Genomic DNA, 26,184 nt, shown 5'->3' with positions numbered 1-26,184 from the left:
GACTCAAAGAGAATTGTGGCACAAAGGGGGATAAATAATAATTTATAAATTGAAAATCATTATTTTATGAGATTTTAGGGTTGAGTTTTGGTTATGTAGTAACAGAAATTTCATATTACTTTAGTGGAATGATAATGAGAATTGCAACCTATTGATTGGGGTTGTGTAAGTGTTGTGGTCATATTTTGTTATATGTAAGTGGATTGGGGCCTTAGGTTGTTTTTGAACGTGTTTTGTGGAGGATGTTTTGATTAAACTGGAAGGAGAAGAGACATAGGAGAATGGGAGGCAGTAAAGTAATAATATAAATACATAAATAAGTAAATATATTTATGTAAGTGTTTGTTAAATAAATCCTTGCCTGGATTTTTTAAATAAATAAGTAAATATATAAGCATGCAGATGACTTGCTGAGTATATCAATGTAGTATAAATCATCCAGAGGAAAAGGAAGGCAATGCACAACAGTTAGAGTTTCTCCACATCCTTGCCAAGATTTGTTATTTTCTGTTTTTTGATAGTAGCCATCCTAATGGGTGTGCAGTGGTGACCACTGTGTTTTTTCTTTCCATTTTCCTAATGATTAGTGATGTTGAACCTTTTTTTCATGTGCTTATTGGCTATTTCTGTCTCTTCTTTGGAGAAATATCTATTCAAGTCCCTTGCCCATTTTTGAATTGGGTTTTTGTTGTATTGTAGGAATACTTTATATATTCTGGACACTAATCTCTTATCAGATATATGATTTGCATGTATTTTCTCCCATTGTGTGGGTTGTCTTTTCACTTTGTTGATAGTGTCCTTTGATGCACAAAAGTTTTTAATTTTGATGAAGTCTAATTTTTGTTGTGCTGTTTGGTGGTGGTTGCCTGTGCTTTTGATGTCATATCCAAGAAATCATTGCCAAATCCAATGTCATGTAGCTTCCTCCCTGTTTTCTTCTGAGTTTTCTAGTTTTAGCTTACATTTAGGTCTTTGATCCATCTTGAGTTCATTTTTGTATATGGTATAAAGTAAGGGTCTAATTTCATTCTTTTGTGTGTGGATGTCCATTTTCCCGGCACCATTTGTTGAAAAGACTGCCCTTACCCCATTGAATGGTCTTGGCACCCTTGTTGAAAGTCATTTGACCATGTATGTGAGGGTTGATTTTTGGGCTCTCTATTCACGTGGTCAATGTGTCTGTTCTGGTGCCAGTCAGTACCGAACTGTTTTAATTACTGTATCTTTGTAGTAAGTTTTGAAATCAGGAGGTGGGAGTCCTCCAACTTTATTTTTATTTTTTAAGATTGTTTTGGCTATTTGGGGTCTCTTGAGATTCCAGATGAATTTTAGGATGGGTTTAAACTCAGACCTTTAATATTTCTATATTTTTATATGTTATATAAATATTTTTATTTATTAGACTGTAGCAAGAACACATCTTTCTTGAGGTAAAATTTAGTACTATTAGGAGATAGTCATTTCTGCATATGTATTTAAAACTTATCGGAAGTCATGATAATAAGTAAGTTCTTGTCTAAGTTGAGTACATCTTATTTTTTTTTTAATTTATTTTTTTTAATTTATTTATTTTTCCCCCAAAGCCCCAGTAGATAGTTGTATGTCATAGTTGCACATCCTTCTAGTGGCTGTATGTGGGACGCGTCCTCAGCATGGCCGGAGAAGCAGTGCGTCAGTGCGCGCCCGGGATCCGAACCCCAGGCCGCCAGTAGCGGAGCACGCGCACTTAACCGCTAAGCCACGGGGCCGGCCCAAGTTGAATACATCTTAAAATGATAGAAGATAAAATATATCTGGGTACTTTTTCAACATTTATTGAACATATGTTTTTGCAATGTTGTGTTTTCATAATATTTGCTTAGTATGTATTAAAGGAATATAGCATAGTCATTTCAAATGCTGTATTTTTCTACATAAACAGAGAATTTAAGTAATTTGATCAAAGTCACACAGTGGCAGCACTGAGATCTGAACCTGGAGAGCATGGCCACTGTGTTTACCTAAGTATTACCACTGCTTGGGCTGCCTCTGTGTTGTTGAGAGGATTGAATGAGCTAATGCGTGTAACATGGTAAATCAGTGGGAAAAAAGTAGGAAAGAGTAGCTGCTGTTGCCATTGTTACTGTCAGCTCGCTCTCAGGCACGACCGTCATCACATCTGGGTGTAAGACACTCCTTCCTCCCCTGGCCAGGAAGACTGATTTTAGCTTAATAACCTTATTGCTGTCATTAGCACTGCAGGTTGCTTACTGTTTGGAGTTAGATTCTGGAGTTGATATTGAAGGAAAGTCTTTCTGATGATTTGTTTAAATCCTAAATCTAGTAGGTAGAAAACAAAAGCTAGATAATGTCGTTTTGCATGATACAGATTTTGTTAAGTGTATGACTAAATAAAACTTGACCACTGCCTAGGTTTTTTCTACATAAGTGTTTACCGGTAATTGATAAGTAGCCTTACTCAGATAATGGATGTTAATAATCCTTCAAAGCACTTTTTGGACCTTCAGAATTCACACTAGAACCTAGTTTCTTTTTAACTTTAAAAAATCTATATATTCCCCTACTAGGTAGTCAAATTGAACATGTTTCCTAATTTTGAAAATATGGTAGCTAAATAATTTAAAGACAACTTTGGAAACCTTTCATTTCTCATCATTTTAAGGGGAACAGTCACAAATACAGCAGTTTTGAGTGGCAGTGGTTTCAAAATTATTTAGCTCTAGTCAGCATTTCTCGTTATTTATCTTAAAATTTTTATTTAGCCAAAATACTATTTATAATATATATAATAATTTACAGCAGAATATATATATGCTTCAATAACGTTGCATGTTTTTGTAGTAATAGATAATTGTATTCCAGTGTGATTCTTTGAAAATTATGCGTGTAGGTCCAAATAATGACCTTAATTCCAGCACACTCCAGAGGACAGTTTTCAGCCTAAAAATGAACAGCCACTATTCTACATGCCCTCCCGGGGACAAAGTTATTTAAACAAGTCTAAAAATTTTTTGTATATAAATTAATTATTAGGTTTTTTTTTTAAAAATAATTTTATTTATTTATTTATTTTTCCCCAAAGTCCCAGTAGATAGTTGTATGTCATAGTTGCACAGCCTTTTAGTTGCTGTATGTGGGATGCGGCCTCAGCATGGCCAGAGAAGCGGTGCGTCGGTACCCGCCCAGGATCCGAACCCGGGCCGCCAGCAGCAGAGCGTGTGCACTTAACCACTAAGCCACGGGGCCGGCCCTAATTATTAGGTTTTAAAATGTAAACAGAATACTATGCAATTTTAGAGCTGAAAGAGACGTTCCACATATTCCAGTTGAACAGACCTTCTGAGTATTTTGGTTGAATGATCTCTTTTTACAAAAGAAGAAACCAAGTCCTAGAAAGATAAAGGGATATGCTCAAGCCCTTAGGAGATTACTGGCTTGCCCGAAGGCATCCTAGTAAATAAGTAAGGTGAGAACATAGACCGGTGTCCAGGTGGCCACTTGTTCATTTAATTTAAAAATTTTGTCGTCACAGAGTAAAGATTCAGCAAACGTGGTTTTCCATATGAACCCTTTTAAAGATGGAAAACAAATAGAATTTTTTCTTCTACCACCACGGGGAAGTATTTCTATCTGAAATTTGGCTAAATAGAGTTCAGTTCCAAAATGTTTTTATATCAGCAGGGAAATTCTACTAGAAATGTTTGTATGGACCAACGGTAGTTGCAATTTAGGTGATCCTAATAGCTGGGCCGCTTGGTGTGCATTTGTCTCCCCTGGTGTTGCTCCGTTGCCGTTCGTGGATGAGCGAAGGCTGCGAGCTGCCCTAGAAGAGGTATACCCAGACCTCACTCCAGAAGAGAGTAAGGATCATACTTCCACTTGGTCGACATTGAGTCTGTGTAATAGAGACTTTACATTTCCTAGTAAAATTAGACCTTTTTTTTTCATTTGTCAGATTTCCCATAGAGGGGGCATAAATCATTGATTTGACTTCTTTATGACAAAAGTTAACTTTGCGTCTTAAAATTTATTATCCATAAGTTGCATAGTAATTAAATACAATTTTTTAACTTACAAATGTTTGTTAAATTTATTAAAAAGCAATACTTCAAGAATATCTTCTGATTTTTTTTTTTTGGTGAGGAAGATTAACCCTGAGCTAACATCTGTTGCCAGTCCTCCTCTTTTTGCTGAGCACGATTGGCCCTGGGCTAACATCCGTGCCCATCTTCCTCTACTTTATACGTGGGACACCTGCCACAGCATGGCTTGATAAGTGGTGCATAGGTCTGCGCCCAGGATCCGAAACTGTGAAACCCTGGGCCACCAAAGTGGAGTGTGCTAATTTAACCACTACAGCACCCGGCAGGCCCAAGACTTTGATTCTTGTATAATATGCATACACAAAAGTATTTTTGCATGTTGGGAGGGTATTATTAATTTCCTCCATCTCCCTTCTTCCCTTCATCCCCACCAAATAACAATAACTTTGCTTGAAAGGTTAGGTTGAAACAAAAGCATTTGCCCTCATATTGCTAACTTGAAATGTTATTTTACACAAAAGGTGGCATTTTGTCGTTAATAGTGACAGTTAAAGTATTGGGAAATTGTAAAGCTGGGCTTTGTTGGAAAATTTATTTAATACTAGTATAATAAACCTATAGAAATAATTATGAACCATCCATAGAATAATCTTTGTTATTAGATGATGCAATTTATTTGTATTTCCTCAGAGAATGTCTATATGTTTCTTATAGTAAGAAATTAAGTTCTGTATAAATAAGAAAACTTTGTCCCTTATCTTGCAAGACTATATTCAGGTATCTTTTAGGGATAATTTTTTTCTGATAGTCATTGATCTTCGAAACTTTATTGTCAAAGCTTTGTTTCTTCTACAGAGATGCATCACACGTTTAGGTCTATTATTTTTTGTAAACTTTATAATTAAGTTTTTAAAATTTAGGTGCTTCCTATTTTACTCTCATAAAAGTTGCTTTTGTAGGTATAATTGTTAGATCTTTATTCTTTTCTTCCTTTCCCCCAGCTAGAAGAAATAGTCTTGGAGGCGATGTCTTATTTGTGGGGAAACATCACCCACTGCACGACTTCGTTTTAGAGCTGTATCAGACAGGTTCCACAGAGGTATGGTCTTTTTTGCCATCATGAAGTGTTTTCAGTTAGTTCATTATTTGGTTAATTAATTGAGAATGCATTTAAAAATGTTTGGTAAAGTAGAAAAAAAATTTACCATTTTAACTGTTTTTAAGTAGGTAAAATTCTGTGGCATTAAGTCCATTCACGATGTTGTGCAACCATCACCGCTATCCATTTCCAGAACTTTTTCATCTTCCCAGATAGAAACTGTATACCCATTAAACAATATTAAACAATACTTCTCCATTCTCCGCTCCTCCCAGCCTCTAGTAATCTCTCTTCTATTTGCTGTCCCTATGAATTTGCCTCTTCTTGGTACCTCATATAAGTAGAATCATGCAGTATTTGTCCTCTTGTGTCTGGCTTATTTCACTTAGCATAATGTATTCAGGGTACATCCATGTGTCAGAATTTCATTCCTTTTATGGCTGAATAATACTCCATTTTGTGTACATACGCCATGTTGTTTATCCATTCATCTGTTGATGAGAACTTGGGTTGTTTCCACTTTCTGGCTATTAAGAATAATGCTACTGTAAACATCGGTGTCCAAGAATATGTTTGAGTCCCTGATTTCCATTCTTTTGGATATATAATCAGGAATGCGTTTTTCCACAGCCAGTGGGTGTACCACCTGAACTATGTCATGGGATTCAAGGAAAGTTTTCTTTGGATGAAGAAGCCATTCTTCCAGATCAGTAAGCATTCATTTGTGTCTAATTGGGTCAACTAGGAGAAAGTTTAGTTAGCATCTTTTTCCTTGTTGCCTAAATGTTTTATTTTCTAGTAATAGTGAGGAAACAAAATAACAACAACAGAAATCTGCTGGGCTAAAAAAGACTTGGCGTCAAAGCCCAGCTCTTCAGCGTAGTAGCTCTGTCAGAGCTGTGACATGTCTGAGCTGTGACATGTCTGACAGAGCTACTATGTTAAAGAGCTGGGCTTTGATGCCAAGTGCAGGGAGCCCTGGAGGTCCCTAGGGAGATCCACAAGGTCAAAACTATTTCCATAATAATACTAAGATGTTATGATCTTATTTCCTTTTGTTGCTCTCTTTCTTTCTTGAGTGTACAGTGGAGTTTTCCAGAGGCTAAATGTAATGTGATATCTCAAGGGACTGACTCAGAAGCAGATAAGAGAATCCATCTCTTAAGATAGATATCAAGCCAGATATTAAAAAAATTTTCAAAAATGTAAAACAATGACACTTCTCATTTATTTTTGTTTTACTTTGTAAAATAGTTTTTCATAAAAAAATGTTATGTTGACTAAATATCTGTGTATGTTGTGTAATCTATTACTGTTATCTTTAAATTAGTATTTTCAAAAGATTTTCAGATTTCTTAATTTCTTAATTTTCAATTAAAATTAACCTTAATTTTTAATAGGTAAATACTGATTGACATAACCAACATAAACAAAAGCTCTTTGAGGTCCTCAGTTTTTTAAGAGTGTAAGGGGGTTCTGAGATCAGAGTTTGAGAACTGCTGCTCAAGGGTATATATCGAGGAATAGAATTTTGCTAATGAAAGATGTATCTTCATCTTTTCTGGATAATGTCGGGTGGTTTTCCAAAGTGATTACACTATTTTGTAATTTCAGTGACTGTTTGTGAGAGATCTTGTTGCTGTGCATTCTTGCAAACCCTTGAAATTGTCACTACCTTAGTTTTTGTCAATCTAGTGGATGCCTATTGGCACCTTGTGGTTTACAGTTGTGTTTCTCTGATTCTAATGAAATTGAATGCCATGTGGTATATTTATTAACCGCTTGGTTTTCCTCATTTATGAAGTACCTATTCTCTTTTTCTATTCACTTGTCTGTTCCCCCAACCCCTCCTCATGGTTTGTTGGTATTCTTTACAAATTCTGGTATAAGCCCTTTGCCCATAATAGTTCTCTGTTAATGAGCTTACAAACAAGGAAGATGGGGTCCTTTTTTAAAGATATAAATGATCATATTTTGTTGGTGCATTTTAATGATTTCTCTTTCCTAAAGCAACATCTTACTTCCACTTAGCAAAAAGGTTACAATTTACGAACAGATAATTCTTCTCTTCTTTCTGTTTAGAATAGTGTGTTCTCCTGTTCCCATGTTACGGGATCTGACACAGAATGCTGCAATCAGGTCATTTTTCCAAAATACGTGACATTCGCCCAAAACACAGCTCTGAGCTTGCAAATAAGTTTAAGATGACCTCTGATTCACAAGGAAATGGCAGCTATTATTGCACCAGTGCTTTGAGATTGGAGAGTCCCTGTATTGCAGACCTCAGAGCAGAGCCTCTTGACTTTAAATTATGTGTATTGTTAAGGTTACTGATTTAACAAGCTTGTTTCTCAGCTTTCTGGTTTCCCCTGACAACTTCCAATTCTTCCGGGATTAGGAAAGTGGGAGGTAGGAAGTAGGAGTTTCTAGGGATAGTTTGCTATATAGGAGCAAACAGACCTCTACACCCCAGAGGCCCACACAGCGTCACTGTATTATAACAGGTTGTTTTAATTATGTTATAGTTGTGGCCCTGCAGAGTTTAAAAAGCAGACTGTTATATACTTGATCTTGGGTAAGTTGAGATAGAATGAATTTGTGGAAATTTTTATCAATAATTATTATAAACTTAAAGGGCTAATTTCTGCTATCTGAATAACTTATTTATAGTTCATTTCTTCAATGGTAATAGCATTTTCTATTGAGCAAAAATAATGTAAAATATAATATGACTTTAGAATAAAAATCAACCAACTTACCTACTCATTTGTGTAATTATTGTATATAATTACTAATCTTGATGGCAGGGTTTATGTTGTCATTTTCTTCAATGTTTAGGCAAGACTAAGGCAAACACATTCTAGTAATTCAAGTGTTTCATAGAAGCCTGCTTGGGAAGGCTATTCCTGAATCCTCCTTTCCCGCTCATTGTTGCTTTCACTCTCAAGAAATAGTTTAGATTCTACTTAGATTTCTCATTGTGAAGTATAGGCGTATTTATTTTCCTGTCTTTAATGGATTTAGATAGCAACTGCGATTCTAGAAAGTCTTTTATTTCAGGAAAACTGTGGGGAATTTGGAACATCTTCCTAGATGAGTTGCTTTTGTTTATCTTCACACACAGTTTTGTTTATCTTGACACACAATTTGTCCTGGCTGTTTGTGTTTGGGCTCTTTTGTTGAGGGTGGAGTTCAGAATTGCAAGCTGTGCTCCTGCACCCGTCACGAACAGTCTGGCTCTGACAGGTCCAGTGTGGACGCTGCCTATTAATGCTTGGGGTCTGCGGCTGGCAGTGGTGCTGCGGCCCAGTGAATGCCACTGGTTCCCTCTTTGGATTGTCACTTGTTTGCTTGTGCTCCTCAATTTTTCTGCATGTTTTCGAGGGCCTTCCTCCCCAGCCCTTTGGAAATGGTTAATTCTACTTAACTTTCTAATTAGTTAGAGAGACTTGCCCAAGGGAAGAGTTACAAAATTGACAGATCCTGGAGTTTTTGTTTGTATGATGTTACTGTTGTTGGTTTTTTTCCTGAGCCTGAAGGGGCCTTTGGTATTATTTGGCGTCCACTGTGTTCACAAGATTGTTAAATTTATAAAACAAATCCCAGATCTAGGTGCATATTTAGGTCTATATTGAAAATAACTTCATAGTAAAATTGATCTGAGTTAATTTCCGAGATTTGTGAAAGACCAAAGTTAACTTTGACTTTATGAGGGATTTTCAGTGTTTTCTCTGAGGGGTAATGTTGAGGCTGAGATCCAGTTTACTGCAGTTTTTTGTGTGTTTGTTTCGAGGCTTGTACATCCCAGTGTTGTGTCTGAGACTGCAGCCTCCAGTGCCAATTGCCAGTTATTTCTCTCTATTTTGACTCCTGGCATTTTTTTCCCTTCTCTGTTTGCATATGGTATTCCATTCCATATTTGAGAAGTTGTTTCCTCAGGTTGAATTTAGGTGGGTTCTTCCCATTACATTAAGTCTTATCTGTAGTGTTGAGAAAGTATATTATAGACGTTATTGAAGTGTCTTAAGTTCACAGAAGGATCCTTAGAGCATACAGTCGGCTGTAAGCTAGGAGATCTTTTTTTCTCTAATTCTGATTCCATAAATCATTCAATGTGTTAGTAACTCCACTTTGAATAGAACTGAGCTATCTCCCTTACTTTTCCTCATCTTGCTCTTCACCATTGTAATTTGCTTAGACATAATATTTTTAGAATAATTCTTTGTTAACTTTTAATATATAAAACCTGCATATGATTTTAAAATTACCGAAGAGTTATCTTCCCAGTGCAGCAAGCACAATTTTCTGTTCATCTGGAGGAGTACACACACGCGCACACACATACACCCCTTTGTTCTACCTCAAACTCAGTGCTCCAGACTGACGTCTTTGTCCTATGCCCGTCCCCAGTTCTCCTTGCCAGTCTCTCCTTTGTGTCCCTGGGCCTCCTGTTTCCCCAGTTGCCCAGACTTGGGAGCCCATTATATGCTTTGGCTTCTCACTCTACATTACTCCCTTTATCTACACCACTGTTGTGGAATATTTTTTTCTTTCAAATTATTTTTCATATGTGGCTGTTCCCAGTGAGCCTGTTTTGTATTTTCTTCTCCTGAATTACTGTTGTGATCTCGCAGCTGCTTTATTTGATTCCACCTTCCCCCTGAATCTATTGGCTTATCTTTCTTAAACACTACTGGCCCTCAGAAATCTTTGGTTGCTCTGTAGTGCTGCTGGAATTACGCTCGTTTGCTTTTTCAAGGAAGGCCTTTTATAATTTGGCAGAGCCCTAGCTCTGTGTCTGAATCCCCACAGTTCTTCAAGGACGCTTGTTCCTTGCTACCCAGGTGGGTCCCTTCGGTATCCCATTGACCTCTATGCCTTCCTCCCATTGTTTGGAATGTTCTTCCCCTTTGTAGCCTTCATTGCTTTTCTTATCTTCTAAAAGGTAATCTATAATTTGTGTCATCTTTATATTTGTTATTTTCGTCAGTAGCATTGTTAGGTTTTTCTTTTTCTCTCATCGCACCTAGCATAGTTTTAAATCCATGTAAAAGCTCATTTGTTCATAGTGTTGGAACCAGTGTTTGCTAAAGTCTTCTAAGAGCCTAAACTTATTTCTTCAGGGGAGTATTTTCAAACTTTCTGTATTCACCTTTGGATGAATCAGGCAAAGGATAGAATGTTTCATCTCTTCAAGGAGATTTTTAAAAAATGTAATGTGTGTCAAGATAGATTTTTTTTTTTTTTTTTTTTTTTGTGAGGAGGACCAGCCCTGAGCTAACATCCAATGCCAATCCTCCTCTTTTTTGCTGAGGAAGACTGGCCCTGGGCTAACATCCATACCCATCTTCCTCCACTTTATATGGGACGCCGCCACAGCATGGCTTGCCAGGCGGTGAGTCGGTGTGCACCCGGGATCCGAACCGGCGAACCCCGGGCCGCCGCAGCGGAACGTGCGCACTTAACCGCTTGCGCCACCGGGCTGGCCCCTGAAGATAGATTTTTTAATATAACCGTTACTGCAGTGTGTGTCAGGCTCATGGTTGCCGAGCAGATGACTGAGAACCAGACGCCTGCAGGAGGCGGAGCACATGCAGCCAGGAGCAGACTCGATGGTTGAAAACACTTGGGAGAGTTTAACTTTCACCGCATGTAATACTTCATAGGACGCTGCACTGGTTAACCTCTTCTGATAAAATGTCAAAAGATACATCTTAAGTCCTATAAAACTCTTTAAGTGTTTTAAAATATCAAGTCTATGAATTGTGACATCTTCCCTGCCAGAACAGTTTGCCTTGGTGTTGCTGATGTAGCTTTACTCGTGGAGTGTATCTGGGAAAGGTAGAGTAAAAGTGAAACTTGATATTTGGGATTTTCTGCTTTCTTTGTGAAGTGTGCTAGTACTCTCAAACAATAATGGTACTTAAAATAGCATTTCTAAGGTTAATTCTTAAAGTGAATTGAATCAGAAAAAAGTGTCGTACATTCTGTTCCTTTTCTATTGAGACTTGCTATAGTATTTTCTTACTAATAGTGTTTAAAGTGCTACTTGTGATACAAGTAAAAGCACTGTTCAGTTTCCTTATTTTCAACCATGCTTAGGTTTTAAACTTTTATTTATTTTGTCCTGGGTGTGTTTATGAAGACAGACTGCTTTTACGTTGAGCCAGCAACTGATCAAAGAAGAATCAGTAAATATATATGAACTGTTCGGTACTGCCTCAGGTAAATGTAAGATACTTAAGGGATACTAAAACGTATGCAGTATGTTTCCCATAAAAATAATTCATAATTAGAGATGCATTCAGTGTTCAACTACAGTGGCCACACGAGGTTCGTGATGGACAGGAATGTGGTTGGATGACGTCTGGTAGGTAGTCGCCTGAGGATTCAGTAAGGTATCATGAAAAATTCTGGGAATAAGTGGAGTGAGGCTGGGTTATGAAGGACCTGGATAGATTGTCATAGGCGGTTTGACTTGATATAAACTTGGTTTAGACCATTTGTTGGTTATTGAATTTGAACAGCACAGGGAAATTTTAAGAAAATTCTGAATGCAAAATATATTAGAATTGCAGCGAGAACTAAGGTAGAGATTAGCTAGAGCGCACAAGAATGGAGACAAGCAATCCCAAATCTAATTAAAGGCTCTGAATAGAATAGAATAGAATGTATACCAACATAGTTAGATAGAAATAGGAATCCACAGATTTTTGCTAATTCAGAGGAGAACCTCAGACTGGGAAGAATGTTTAGAGTAATGATGAGGACTTCAAGTTCTTCTAAAGACTATCGCATAACACTATATATTTAACAGTGTACATGAGAATAAAAACAACACAAAAATTCTCATTTATCAGAAAAAATAATTTTAAGTTTTAAAACATTTAGAAAGCATTATATATTCAGAATGCTGATGCCATTCTCATGAGTGGATAGGATTTAAGATGAGGCACCTTTCTTGACATCAGTGAATTGGCCTCCTAACACTGTAACTAATCTAGAGAAATTTATTTAATTTCTGTTTATATGGAGACAGGAGTTTTCTTTCTCTGAATTTCAATAGGATGACATTTTCAACCACTACTCGGGCTGCTTTTCCATGTATAAAATGTGTGTGAGAGGTGGGGCTGAATGAGAGTTTAGATAACCTCTACTACTCGATAACACCCCGGAAATTAATGATTCCATCTATATGATAGTGTACATTTGAGTGGTAATTCAGGGAACTCACCTGCTTGCACTTTAAATGCCAAACTGTTTCCTCCTGACCCTCTGATATATATTTTTGTGTGTGTGAGGAAGATCAGCCCTGAGCTAACATCTGTGCTAATCCCCTTCTTTTTGCTGAGGAAGACCGGTTCTGAGCTAACATCTACGGCCAATCCTCCTCCTTTTTTTTCCCCCCAAAGCCCCAGTAGATAGTTGTACATCATAGTTGCACATCCCTCTAGTTGCTGTATGTGGGAGGTGGCCTCAGCATGGCCTGAGAAGCGGTGCGTCGGTGCGCCCAGATCTGAACCCGGCAGCCTGTAGCAGAGCCCGCGCACTTAACCACTAAGCCACGGGCCGGCCCCTGACAGTCTGATATTGATGATAGGAGGAAAAGCCCAAGAAGATGAGTAAGTTGCTTCGTGTTGTGAATACAATGATTAAGGGATGCAACAAAATTTAGTTGAATGAGAACAGCTTCCAGAAGTAGGCAAATCTGATACTTACCTAATTCACTGACCAAGAACTAATCACAACCGCTTTGAGTCTCGGTTTCCTCACCTGTTAAGTGGGGACACAGGAATAAACCCTACTTCAAATGCGGATACTGAGTGTCAAATGGATTATATACCAAGTGTTTAGCAGGGAGCCTGGACATACGAAACGGCAAGTGAGAACTGCTGGCATCACTGCTGTTAATATTATGGATGTCAATATTAATAATTATAATGATGATTGTCTTAAATAGTTTTCTGTTGTTGTCTCTTGATTTCCCATGGAGAGAGGTGTACACACATTTCCCCATCAGCAGGAGTTCAGCACCCCACTCACTGTGTAGGTGTGCCATATCCATGGGGGTTGAGCCCTGCAGACACAGCCACAATCATAGCTGGGGTCCCATAGCCAAAAGGATACAGAAGCCTCTTCTTGAGTCTTTTTGTGCTGGTGTAGTTGGCCACTTTGAGGTTCCTAACGGTGAGGAGGAGCTGCTGTCCTTCGAGGAGCATCCAGGCGAAGGAGGCCAAGTAGAGCTAGTGCAACACCCTCGCGATGATGGAGCACAGCACCTGGAGGGGAGGGGAGAGTCACTGGAGTGCCTGATGGGCACAAAGAGCACACCACCTGCTACTCCTCAGGGCTGTCTCGGGACACATTTAGTGGGAGAAGTTTGCTTAGCCTTCTTTTTTTTTTTTTTTTTATAATTTTATTTATTTATTTTTCCCCCAAAGCCCCATTAGATAGTTGTATGTCATAGCTGCACATCCTTCTAGTTGTTGTATGTGGGACGCAGCCTCAGCATGGCCGGAGAAGCGGTGCGTTGGTGCACACCCGGGATCCGAACCCAGGCCGCCAGTAGCGGAGCGCGTGCACTTAACCGCTAAGCCACGGGGCCGGCCCTGCTTAGCCTTCTTTGAATGTCCTTCTTTTGTTTAGATTTGTTGGCAAATAAATCTAGGATGTAATTTTATTCCCACTGTAGCATCACATTTGAACTACTGAAGAGAGATATAAACTTAGAAACAGTAAATTTACAAATAAATTTCACAATTTATATTTGTAACTATAAAATATTGACACAGGACAAGGAAAGTATTCAATGTGTTAGAGGTTTAAGAACTAAAATAATCCCCGTTGTCTGCCTCCTTAGGTGGGCTGGCATTGAGTCTGAAGTCTTCTTCTAGAAAGACGTGATTCCTGCCCCAACTACAAAGGTTTACAAAAACCAACTCTTCTGGAAAACTTGTGGCCAGCTAATCCCCCTGTGTGTCTCATTCCTATCACACTTGATCATTGTTTGAAATGTTTCATTTATTATTTTCCATGCTCTCATTCCCACATGACTCCATGTTTCCTCAGCCCAGACCCAACCACTTTGTGCCTCACTTCCCTCAAAACGGTTCCCCTGGCCCTGTGAATTTCCTGCCACATCTTTACTGAACTCTCCTCCAGCTCCTTGATTTTCCTCAAATCTGATTCTCCTTTGGAGATACTACTTCCCCTGCATCTATCTTAAGTAGATATCTCTTCCATGTAGACTGTGCGCCTTAGGGTCTAAAAGTGGGTCAGTTCTCTTTTTACTCATTAACACAATTTCCTGTCTATTATTCCTGCACAGAAAATCCTGCCATCCAGCTCCAGCTGTGTCATCCTTCACCCTTTCTTATCCTTGGCACTTCCTAATTACTGAGTGACTCCTGTTCTGCTTTTACAATTTGAGTGCCTGCCCAGTTTCTGCCATTGTCCTGGATAAATTCAGTATCCACTGCCTTGGCTTCTAAATTTCTTGACCTCTTACCTACAATGATCTACATTTCACTTTGAACGCCTAATTCCACAGCCACACCATACTCCTTGCCATTAAATTCAGACATTCTTCTTTCTAAACTTGTCCTTCCAGGTTTTTAAACGTGCAGTGACACCAAACATCCTTGTTCTTAAACTTTGCCAAGACATCGGGCTTGATCCTTGTGCTTTCTCCACACTAGTCTATTCCTTCTTTTGTTCATCTCCTTCCCTGTCTATCCTAGACCTCAACTTATACTGCTTCAGCCAGTCTTGGCAATTATATTCAACTCCCTTGCTTTTTTTTTTTTTAACTTTTTGTTTATTGCAGTAACATTGGTTTATAACATTGTAAAAATTTCAGGTGTACATCATTGTACTTCTATTTCTGCATAGATTACATCATGTTCACCACCAAAATACTAATTACAACCCATCACCACACACATGTACCGAATTATCCCTTTCACCCTCCTCCCTCCCCCCCTTCCCCTCTGGTAACCACCAATCCAATCTCTGTCCCTATGTGTTTGTTGATTGTTGTTGTTATCTACTACCTAATGAAGGAAATCCTACGGTATTTGACCTTCTCCCTCTGACTTATTTCACTTTGCATTATACCCTCAATGTCCATCCACGTTGTCACAAATGGCTGGATTTGATCGTTTCTTATGGCTGAGTAGTATTCCATTGTGTATATATACCACATGTTCTTTATCCATTCGTCCCTTGATGGGCACTACAATGAGATATCACCTCACGCCCGTCAGAATGGCTATAATAAACAAGACAGGAAACAACATGTGTTGGAGAGGATGTGGAGAGAAGAGAACTCTCATACACTGCTGGTGGGAGTGCAAACTGGTGCAGCCACTATGGAAAACAGTATAGAGATTCCTCAAAAAATCAAGGATAGAACTACCATATGATCCAGCTATTCCACTGTTGGGTATTTATCCAAAGAACTTGAAAACACCAATTTGTAAAGATACATGCACCCCTGTGCTCATTGCAACTCCCTTGCTTTTTAATTCTTTTATGAAACTCAATTGGTAAAACTCTATTACCAGATAAGCCTAACTTTCTGCCTCCTTTATTCCGATTAAGATACTGCCTAAGAACTAAAATAATGTATAGTTTTTTATGGTCTCTGACTAAAATGTGTTAACGCTGTGTAGAAATTCTTCTACATTTCCTTTTTCTTTTCTGTTGTTTGTTTGTTTATTGTGGTAACATTGGTTTATAACATTGTATAAATTTCAGGTGTACCTCATTATACTTCTATTTCTGCATGGATTCCATCATGTTCACATGTTCACCACCCAAATACTAATTATAATCCATCACCACAGACATGTGCCTAATTATCCCTTTTGCCCTCCTCCCTGCGCCTTTCCCCTCTGGTAACCACCAATACAGTCCCTGTCTCTATGTGTTTGTTTGTTGTTGTTATTGTCTACTACTTAATCTGTGAGATCATACCGTATTTGACCTTCTGCTTCTGACTTATTTCACTTTGCATAATACACTTAATGTCCATCCATGCTGTCATAAATGGCTGGATTTCTTCATTTCTTATGGCTGAGTAGTATTCCAGTGTGTATATATACCACATCTTCTTTATCCATTCGTCCCTTGATGGGCACTTAGGTTGCTTCCAAGTCTTAGCTGTTGTGAATAACGTTGCAGTGAACACAGGGGTGCATGTATCTTTACGCATTGGTGTTTTCACGTTCTTTGGATAAACCCAGCAGTGAAATAGCTGGATCATATGGTAGTTCTATCCTTAATATTTTGAGGAATCTCCATACTGTTTTCCATAGTGGCTGTACCAGTTTGCACTCCCACCAGCAGTGTATGACAGTTCCCTTCTCTCCACATCTTCTCCAACACTTGTTGTTTCCTGTCTTGTTGATTATAGCCATTCTGACAGGCGTGAGGTGATATCTCATTGTAGTTTTGATTTGCATTTCCCTGATAGTTAATGATGTTGAACATCTTTTCATGTGCCTGTTAGCCATCTGTATATCTTCTTTGGAGAAATGTCTGTTCAGGTCTTTTGCCAATTTTTTAAGTGGGTTTTTAGTTTTTTTGTTGTTGAGATGCATGAGTTCTTTGTATATTTTGGAGATTAACCTCTTATCAGATGGATGGTTTGCTAATATCTTCTCCCAGTAGTTAGATTGTCTTTTTGTTTTGTTGGTGGTTCACTTTGCAGTGCAAAAGATTTTTAGTTTGATGTAGTCCCATTTCCCCAGTACCCTCCAAAGTGAAAACCTCGTTTTTGTTCTCTATCCTGCCTCTTAGTCTTGCTTGGGTCCCCCTGTCTGTTGTTAGTCGTGGTTCTTCTCTTGGGCACCTTCTGAAATGCATTTAGATATTATCAAGTCTCTTTTATTTTACTAAAACCAAATACCTCGCTGGTCTCAAGTTCTGCTCCAGGTTCATCCCCGTCTCCTCCTCCCTCTTCAAGAGTGCTGCCTTCTCCTTTCCCTCTTCCCTCCACAACCCATTCGGTCCTCAGCCCTCCCCCAGCACCACCCGGCTTCTGCCTGACTACTGCTTTTCCGCAGCTTCCACCAGATCCACCAATGGCCACTTTTGGGTTTGACCATAGAAACTGTTCACGCTTTATTGTCTTGAGCCATTGCAACATTTGACACTTAAAACTCTTCCCTCCCTGGCTGTGCTCTATCTTTTTTTTTTGCTTTGTTTTGCCTGTCCTTCAGAATTTCATCCTCAATACCCTTCTCATTCTGCATCATTATTCCCAAGAGTTTTCATCCTCTCCCTGGTTTCCATTACCTCCAGTTGGTGTGCTAATTATTTCCAGGTGTATTCTTGCCTGAGCACCAGATCTATGGAGGGAATTGTCCTCTAACCACTTCAATTTGGATCTGCCAAGGACATCTCAATATGTCTCAAAGGGATCTGATCTAATGAGCTCCTTACACTGTATTCTGTGAACAGGACAATCATCCATCCATTCCATTGGCCAAACCTGCATTCTGGGTGTCACTCCTGATAACTTCCCCAACCTCATCCTCCACATCCCAGCAGTGAGTAAGTGCTGTAGATTCTGCATCTTCTCTCACACTCAAATCCATTCAATTTCCTTCTTAGTTGCCACCACCTTAGAGCAGTTTTCAGCCTTGAACGTTTCTCTACATTCTGTTTATTCAGGTTTAAAGGCTAAGATACCACACAACACCCAGAACACCTGGAAGGTGGTATTGCCTCCTCCTCAATCCCAGCATATATTCCGTGTTAGTGGCTCTCAGTATGGTCCCTGGACCATCAGCATCAATATGACCTGGGAGCTTGTTATAAATATAGGTTCTCAGACTGTATGCCAGACCTACTGGATCATAAAACCTAGGTGTAAGGCTCATTTTTTCAAAAGCCCTCTGGATGAGTCTGACGCATGGGAAAGTGTGAGAATCCTTCTTCCAGGTAAACTGAGCTACCTAAGGTTACCCAAATAGGTTGAGACCCAGCTCACATCCAGGCCTTCATCAGGTCTCTCTAGAATACTATTTCCTTCTACTCACTAACTTCTTCCACTAACTAAAGGACACAGCTTAGACATAAGTTCCTTCAGGGAGTCTTTCTTAATTTTGACAGTGGTAGGTGTCTCACCTATGGGGTCCTGAATCCCTGTGTGTTTGCTCCTGCTGTGAAAACAAGTTCTTTAGGTTTTAATTGGATGAGGACAGGAACTGTGTATCCTTAGTGCCTAGCAAAGTTCCACATCCAGAGTTGGCCCTAAATAAATATTTGTTAAAGTCAGTGAATGCAGCCAATTAAATTAAATTATGAAAATCACACAACTTGACCTATACAAAATGCTTTGCAAATGGCAGCAACAAATGAAACATTTTTGAAGTTTGCCATCAGGGTATTTCTTGTCACATCACATCTCCATATACCTCTTTTCTCCTCATTGGCAAGCTCTCCATAAAGAAGAATGAGCTAAGGTTAGTTTTTCTACCTTGGGATTTCTTTGTTTGGTGCCCGTGAGGAAGAGCAGGTGGGCCAGGAAGACGCAGAGTGAGAGCTGCAGGTGGAGGGAGGTGCGGGTGTTCTGGATAGATCTGCACAGGAGAAAGATGAGGGCCGCCATGAGGAGACACAGCAGAGAGACACTCAGCCCCACTGGTGATCACAGTCAGCACAGGAGCTTACTGAATCCAGCAAAAGAAAAAAGATATCAACTCATTTTGGACCTTTGTATTCTTTAATAAATTTACAATTATTGTAAATAGGGTAAAATTGCTTAATTTATTATACATTCTTGATCTGGAGTACCATTCAGCACTTAAAAAATTATGTTTTCAGACCACTTATGGATATTAGACAGTGTCCATGACAATGTTAAATTTACAAAGCTGTATATATACTACATGGATCAGGGTCTCTCAATCTCAGCGCTGTTGACGTTCTGGGCTGGATGATTCTCTGTCGTGGAGGGCTGTCCTCTGCATTGTAGGATATTTAGCAAAACCCTCTGACCCACTAGATGCCAGGAGCACTCTCCCTCACCAAGTGGCGACAACAAAAAATGTTTCCTGCCATTGCCAAATGTCCTCGAGAGGGCAAAGTTGCTCCCAGTTGAGAACCACTGATATGGAGTATGGTCACACATTTGAAAAAGAATACACGCATAAAATTACAGGATTTATTTTTTAAATTAATTTTCATTATCTCTGCATTGTAGAGATCTTTCTTGTTCTTTGTAATTTTCTGTATTTCCCATTTTAAAACCAGCAAGCATACATTGTCTTAATTAAATAAAATCAATATATATTTAAATCCTTCACTGAATATAAATTTGGAATAAGATTTATTTTATAAAAAATGTAATTATCAGGGGGCCAGCCCGGTGGCGCAAGCGGTTAGGTGCGCGCGCTCCGCTGCGGCGGCCCGGGGTTCGCTGGTTCGCATCCCGGGCGCGCACCGACGCACTGCTTGGTAGGCCATGCTGTGGCGGCGTCCCATATAAAGTGGAGGAAGATGGGCACCGATGTTAGCCCAGGGCCGTCTTCCTCAGCAAAAAAAAAAAAAAAAAAAAGGAGGAGGATTGGCGGATGTTAGCTCAGGGCTGATCTCCTCACACACACAAAAAAAAATGTAATTATCAGACTCTAATTGCTTAGTAATACACTTAAGACCGTGCCTTCATCACACTGGATGCCATAAGTACTGCAAAACTGGAGAGGCGACTGCAGGAACATACCGTTTGTGTCACATACAAAAGATGACATGACAGCCTTCATTGAACTAGGCCATTTTGTGCCAGTAGACACATAGAGGCCTTTCAGTTCCATTTTTCATCTGAAAAGAGAATAATAACCTTGTTATATTGTATTTTACAATCACTTCAGTCAGTATATGTAAATATATGTATCAATATATGTAAATCTATTAGAGTTAACAATTTATGCATATTTGAGGGTAAAACACAGGTATAATTGCACAGGTATATTGTTGATTGAATAATCCCTCCCACATTTGCTCCCTCCCTCATATCTCTACTCCTTGACTATAATTGTGTCCTATGAGCCCCAATCTTATCTTTGTATGAATAACTTGAACAGGTCTAGCCCAAGGGATGGAAAATTATGACCCGTGGCAGATGTGAACCACTGCCTGTTTTCATGTGCCTCTGAGCTAAGAATTCGTTTTACTGTTTCAAATAGTTGAAAAAATAAAAGAACAATATTTCATGACACTTGAAAATTGAACAAAATTCAAATTGCGGCATCCATAAGCGAAGTCTTGTTGGAACACACCTATTCGTTATGTAGCTGATGTTGCACTACAGTGGCAGCATTGAGTCATTTTGTCAGACCATACGGTTAGCAAAGGTGAAAATAATTAGTGTCTAGTCCTTTACTAAAAAAATTAGCTGACCCTTGTTTGAGCCTACCAGCTATGAGTGACCAGCTTTAGACCAACTGGAGAACTTTGCATCCAAAGTGGGGAAAAGAACTATTGTTTGTTGAAAAACTGCTGAGTGCATCAACTATGTTATATCATTAAGTTACCACAACAACCCTAATGAGGAAACTAAATCTCAGAACATCAAAAACTTGCCTAGGGGCCAACCCCCTGGCATACTGGTTAAGTTTGGCCAGCTCCACTTTGGCGGCCCAGGTTTGCAGGTTTGGTTCCTGGGTGCAGACCTACACCACTTGTCAGCCATGCTGTGGCAGTGACCAAAGATTGGCACAGTTGTTAGTTCAGGGTTAATCTTCCTCAACCAAAAAAGAGAGGAAGATTCGCAACAGATGTTAGCTCAGGGCAAATCTTCCTCAGCAAAAAAAAAAAAAAAAAAAAACACCTCGCCTCAAGGTCAGGCTGCTGGAAGAGTCAGAAATGGACCTACTGTTTCTCATCAAAGCAGTTTTCACTGGACTCTTTCTTTTTGGCATAAAATATCTATGATGCCCTCTCTGGACCCAGCAGCTCTTGCAATAATAAACAGGTAGCAGCCATACTTAGTGGGATATACTGACACGTGAGATGCCCTTGTATTTGTTTCATAAAACATGTTCTTGGGTCAGCCCTGGTGGATCGTGGTTAAGTTCGCGTGCTCCACTCCGGTGGCCCGGGGTTTGCAGGTTTGGGTGCCGGGTGCAGAGCTACACACCACTCCTCAAGCCATGCTGTGATGGCATCCCGTATACAAAGTGGAGGAAGACTGGCACGGACATTAGCTCAGGGACAATCTTCCTCAAGCAAAAAGAGGAAGATTGGCAACAGATGTTAGCTTAGGGCCAATCTTCCTCAAAAAAAAGAGAGAGAGAGAGACATGTTCTTAAAATCTGAAGTCCAGTGCCAATATTTAAAATTTATTCTAGGATATGAGAGACTTGAAGAAAATATTGAGTCACTTGTTCTAAAAATTTCAGGAAATTCTTCAAATGGAAAAACCCCAATGCCAGGCTGGCCCCTGCAGACCTGGTTTACAGGCCTGCACCAGTGGTCCCCAGCACAAGGCTAGCCGTGTGAACATAGGCTTCAGACCTGCCTCAGTGCCAGGCCAGCCTCTGGGGACCCGAGGAGGTGAAAGACCTGTACATGAAAACTATAAAACATTGCTGGAAAAAGTGAAGAATTACAAATCAATGGAAAGATATCCCATGTTCATGGCTTAGAAGAATCAAATTGTTAAAACGTACGTACTACCCAAAGCAGTCTACGGATTCAATTTAATCTCTATCAAAATTCTAATGGTATTTTTCATGGAAACAGAAAAAACAACCCTAAAATTCTTATGCAACTGTAAAAGACCACAAATAGCCTAAGTAATCTTGAGAAAGAAAAACAAAGATGGAGGCAACACACTTCTTGATTTCAAAGTATACTGCAAAGCTGTAGTAATCAAAACAGTATGGTACTGGCCTAAAAACAGAAACATAGGCAAATGGAACAGAATAGGGAGCCCAGAAATAAACCCACAGATATATGGTCAACTAATCTTTGACAATGGCACCAAGGACACACACGGGGAAAGGATAGTATCTTCAATAAATGGTGCTGGGAAAACTAGAAATCCACATGCAAAAAAATGAAATTGGACCCTCATCATAAACCATACACTAAAATCAATTCAAAATAGTTTAAAGACTTAAACATAAGACCAGAAGCCATAAAGTCCCCAGAAATAACATAGGGAGAAGCTCCTTGACATTGGTCTCAGCAATGATTTTTTTTGATTTAACACCTAAGCACAGGCAGCAGAAGCAAAAATGAACAAGTGGGACCATATCAAACTAAAAAGCTCCATGTGGCAAAGGAAACCATCAACAAAAGGCAACCTACTGTATAGGAGAAAATAGTTACAAACCATTTATCTAGGGGTTAATATCCAAAATATATAAGAGACTCCTACAACTCAATATAAAAAAAAAACCCAATCACTCAATTAAAAAATGGGCAAAGGACCTGAACAAACAATTCTCAAAAGAAGACATGCAAATAGTAAAGAGGTACATGAAAAGGTGCTCATCATCGCTAATAATCAGGGAAATGCAATTTAAAACCACAATGAGGTATTACTTCACACCTCTTAGGATGGCTATTATTTAAAAAAAGAAAATGGAACCCTAAGGGTAAGAACTGTTGGTGAGGATGTGGAGAAACGGGAACCGTTGTGCATTGTTGGTGGGGAATATAAATTGATATGGCATTAAGACAACAGTATGTAGGTTCCCTAAACAACGAAAAGTAGAACTACCCTATGATCCAGCAATACTACTCCTGGGTATACATCCAAAGGAAACAAAATCAGGATCTCAAGAGATATGTGTACTCCCAGGGTCATGGAGGCATTATTCACAATAACCTCGAGAAGTGTAAAGTGTTTCCTGGTTGAGACAGAAGATGCCATTGCCTAATAGCAGAATAAAGAGTACTGCAGTGGAATCATGATGCAAAGGTGCAGAGTACTAGGGAAGGAGATTCAGATCTGCAAATGGGAGCTAGTCTGGAGCCCATGTTGAAAGGAACCCCATTCCAGAGAGCTCCTCCCAGGATGAGAGGATCCTGTTCCAGTAGCTCAGAGGCTGAGGGGAGGCTTCTAAGATGCCAACTGGGGGAGTGGCCTTGGGGCATCATGGGTTGCCTGCAGGTCTCTTGCGGGATCAGTGCCAAAGATGCTCCATGAGAGAAGCAGCCAGTGTCTGGGCATCAGAAATACCTGGAGACCCAATTCTAGGTGACAGCAGCTGCAGCCACCTGAGATGATAGCCTTTTCTTTGCGCTGGAGAGGTCATAACGGCAACTGGCTTGTGGCAAAGAGGGTGGAAACAGCATTGGATCCAGAGCAGGAGGATCTGAGAATGAGTCCCAAATTTTCCTCTTTAGTAGCGTATCACATAGTGATTAAATCTCAACCTCCTTGAATCCATTCCATCACCTATAAAATGCAGTACCTTCCTTGCTCACTCTACAGGACTGTCATGAGAACCAAATTGGATAGAGTTGGTGAAAGCTTTTGAACCATGTGCTTCACCTTGGAAATAAGGTACAATGGTCTACTCCTAGTTCTAAAATGCTTTTGTCTTGTGGTCAAGGAGTTGTTATTTGTGTACTTATCTTACATTCATGTGTAATCAGATTACAAACTCCTTAAGCCCAGTAACTTTTGCAATCGGCTTTGTTTTACTGGTATTTTCCTTTATTTAAAAAAATACGTTCCTGACATTTTATCACAAATGGTCAGGCAGATTGCACGCTGAACACCCAAATACCCACCACCCAGACTCTACAGTTGCTAACATTCTTCTGTATGGCTTTCATCACTTATTTATGCAGATATCCATCCATCAATCACTGCATGATGGGTCAGTTTATTTTTTATGGTATTTCCTTCTCCTCTCCCTCCTTAACCACATCCTTGATTCTGATCTTATTGAACGGTTCCTTTGGCGGCCCTACCTGAAAGTAGGATTTCCATCCTCTGGGAAATAAAGTCCTTTTACACTGATTATAATGTCTGCCATGTAAGGGTACTATTTCATGTACTCACATCTTATTTCTCCATATCGGTGCTTCTGAACCAGGTGTTATTTGTGCCCCTCAGGGAAAACTGGGTACTATCTGGTGATATTTTGGTTTGTCATGATGTCGGGGTGGGGAGAAAGTTGGTTCTGGCATCTAGATACCATTTTGCTGCCAATTGTTTTATAATGCAAAGGCAGCCCCCACAACAAAGAATGCTTCAGCCCCAATATCAATATCGCCAAAGTCAAGAAACCATGCACTAGATAAGTTATAAGTCCCCCCAGGATAGCAGCTGAGGGTCCCCATTGAAATATGAACTGGGAAAATACCCAGAAAGAATGTTAGATATGTGGTTAGACTGAGAGTGACCAGTGACAATCCTTCCACCCATGATTTCATTATTCTAGGACATAAGTAACACTCTGTGGATGATCCAGGAATCCTGGCCTGTGTAGGTTCTGAAAGATTATTATTTTAATTGCGGGCCGTGAATTTTTTTTTGCAAAGACAACCCATTTTGAAATACATACATTCAAGCAGATGCCTTGCGAGGAAGCGTGACTGGTGTGGGCTTACCCATAAACTGTGTCTCTACCCTCCGTCTGCCCTCTGTGGTTTGTTTCTGAGCCACACTGTATGCTGCCGATTGAACGCTCTGAAGATGCAGAGTTACCACCACAGCCATTTCTTCTTTCTTTCAGGTAGTTCCATGGGCGGTAATGTTGGTGAGGAGATCAAAAGAATTAGCTATTCCCTGCCATAAAATATAGATAATGTCACTAAGGAAATGGAAAGAGATGTCTGAAACTGCTCATTCTGTGCCCAGATCTTTCTCTAAAGCATTTGGAACTAAACAAACACCTTCCTTGGGGATGCTTGTCTTCCTACATATCAAGATGATAGGTGCATTGCAAGTGAATGCTTGGGAAATCAATGCAATTCTTCAAACCTGGTAGGAAGTAACTCTGTTCTGCTGGTGTCAGATCACTTCTTGAAAAACTAGGGATGAATGCTGCTCTGCCTTCCTGTCCCACATTCTACCTTTTCTGTCATTATTTTTCCTGTATGTGTTGCTTTTCCTGTTCCCGTTCTCTTTCTTCTGTCCTTTATTCTCTTACTGTAAAGATCCATTGTTAACCAATTGAGTAAAACAACAACTATATCAAAAATATAGTAAAATGAATAGAGTTAATCAATATGGTGAAAGAATCTGGTGAACTATCAGTGACTTCATGTATTGGGGCAGCAAAGGACACCTGTTTTCACCTGTTTACCTAATGAATTAGGCAAAATACATGTAAGTCTGTGGGCTTCTAGGTTGAGGAGCTTTTAAGGGATGGGGGTGGAGGGAGAGAGAAGCATACCGTCCTCAGTACACTCAGAGACCTCTTTTGGAAACAGTTTTAATTATGAAAAATTCTCTGAACCCCATGTCTTATTAGTGATCTGGATAATTATTCTGTATGTGCTCCCCTTTTCTTCGAAAATGAACTAGGATTCCAGTGATCTGGCCTGCTATCCAGAGGAGTGAGAGGAAACCCCAGGAGCCATTTGTAATAGTTTTCAACCACCTTGTGCATTAGAATCATCTGGCAAGTTAGATAATACAGGCAATAGAGCTCTACCCTCACAGATTCTGATTGAACCAAGACTCAGTATAAGTACATTTTTTACAGCCCTTCAAGTCTTTCTAATGTTTGGTCAAGTTTGAGAATCACCAAGCATGAAAAGATATTAAAATATTAGAAAGGATTTCAAACCTTTAAAGACAGTGTCGCATTCCCATTTCCACACCTATGTGAGAGCCTCCTAAGTCAGAGCAAACCCATCTACTGTTATTCCAATAATTTGTGGAATTCACCTAGAAAAACACACATAAGAAAGGTGATTTGGACATTTTCTTTATACCACAGAGATCTGGGCTTCATAGAAATATGTGTATTTAACTTGGGCAGACAAGACTTTGAGTGGCTGAGAGTTCATGTGACCATGACATTGACTTAAAGCTAATTATGCATTTATAGAGAGTTAGTA

General features: G+C 39.5%; 1 protein-coding gene and 1 pseudogene across 1 annotated transcript; one reads left to right on the top strand and one right to left on the bottom strand.

The window, feature by feature from the left end:
• The first annotated feature begins 3,700 nt into the window (after positions 1 to 3,700).
• LOC131402755 (5'-3' exoribonuclease 2-like) lies at positions 3,701 to 10,784 on the top strand. The gene is made up of 5 exons (XM_058537314.1): positions 3,701 to 3,863; positions 5,048 to 5,145; positions 5,776 to 5,855; positions 7,228 to 7,284; positions 10,700 to 10,784. The coding sequence occupies exons 1-5, from the start codon at positions 3,701 to 3,703 to the stop codon at positions 10,701 to 10,703; spliced, it is 402 nt and encodes a 133-aa protein (XP_058393297.1). The 3' UTR covers positions 10,704 to 10,784.
• A 2,266-nt stretch (positions 10,785 to 13,050) lies between these two features.
• LOC131402754 (adhesion G protein-coupled receptor E1-like) overlaps positions 13,051 to 26,184 on the bottom strand; it is a 212,904-nt pseudogene continuing 199,770 nt past the window's right edge.

The sequence above is a fragment of the Diceros bicornis genome, unplaced genomic scaffold, assembly GCF_020826845.1.
Source record: "Diceros bicornis minor isolate mBicDic1 unplaced genomic scaffold, mDicBic1.mat.cur scaffold_252_ctg1, whole genome shotgun sequence".
Lineage (NCBI taxonomy): Eukaryota > Metazoa > Chordata > Mammalia > Perissodactyla > Rhinocerotidae > Diceros > Diceros bicornis.
Note: the sequence above shows the minus strand (reverse complement) of the source record. Positions and strands in the feature narration are given on the sequence as shown.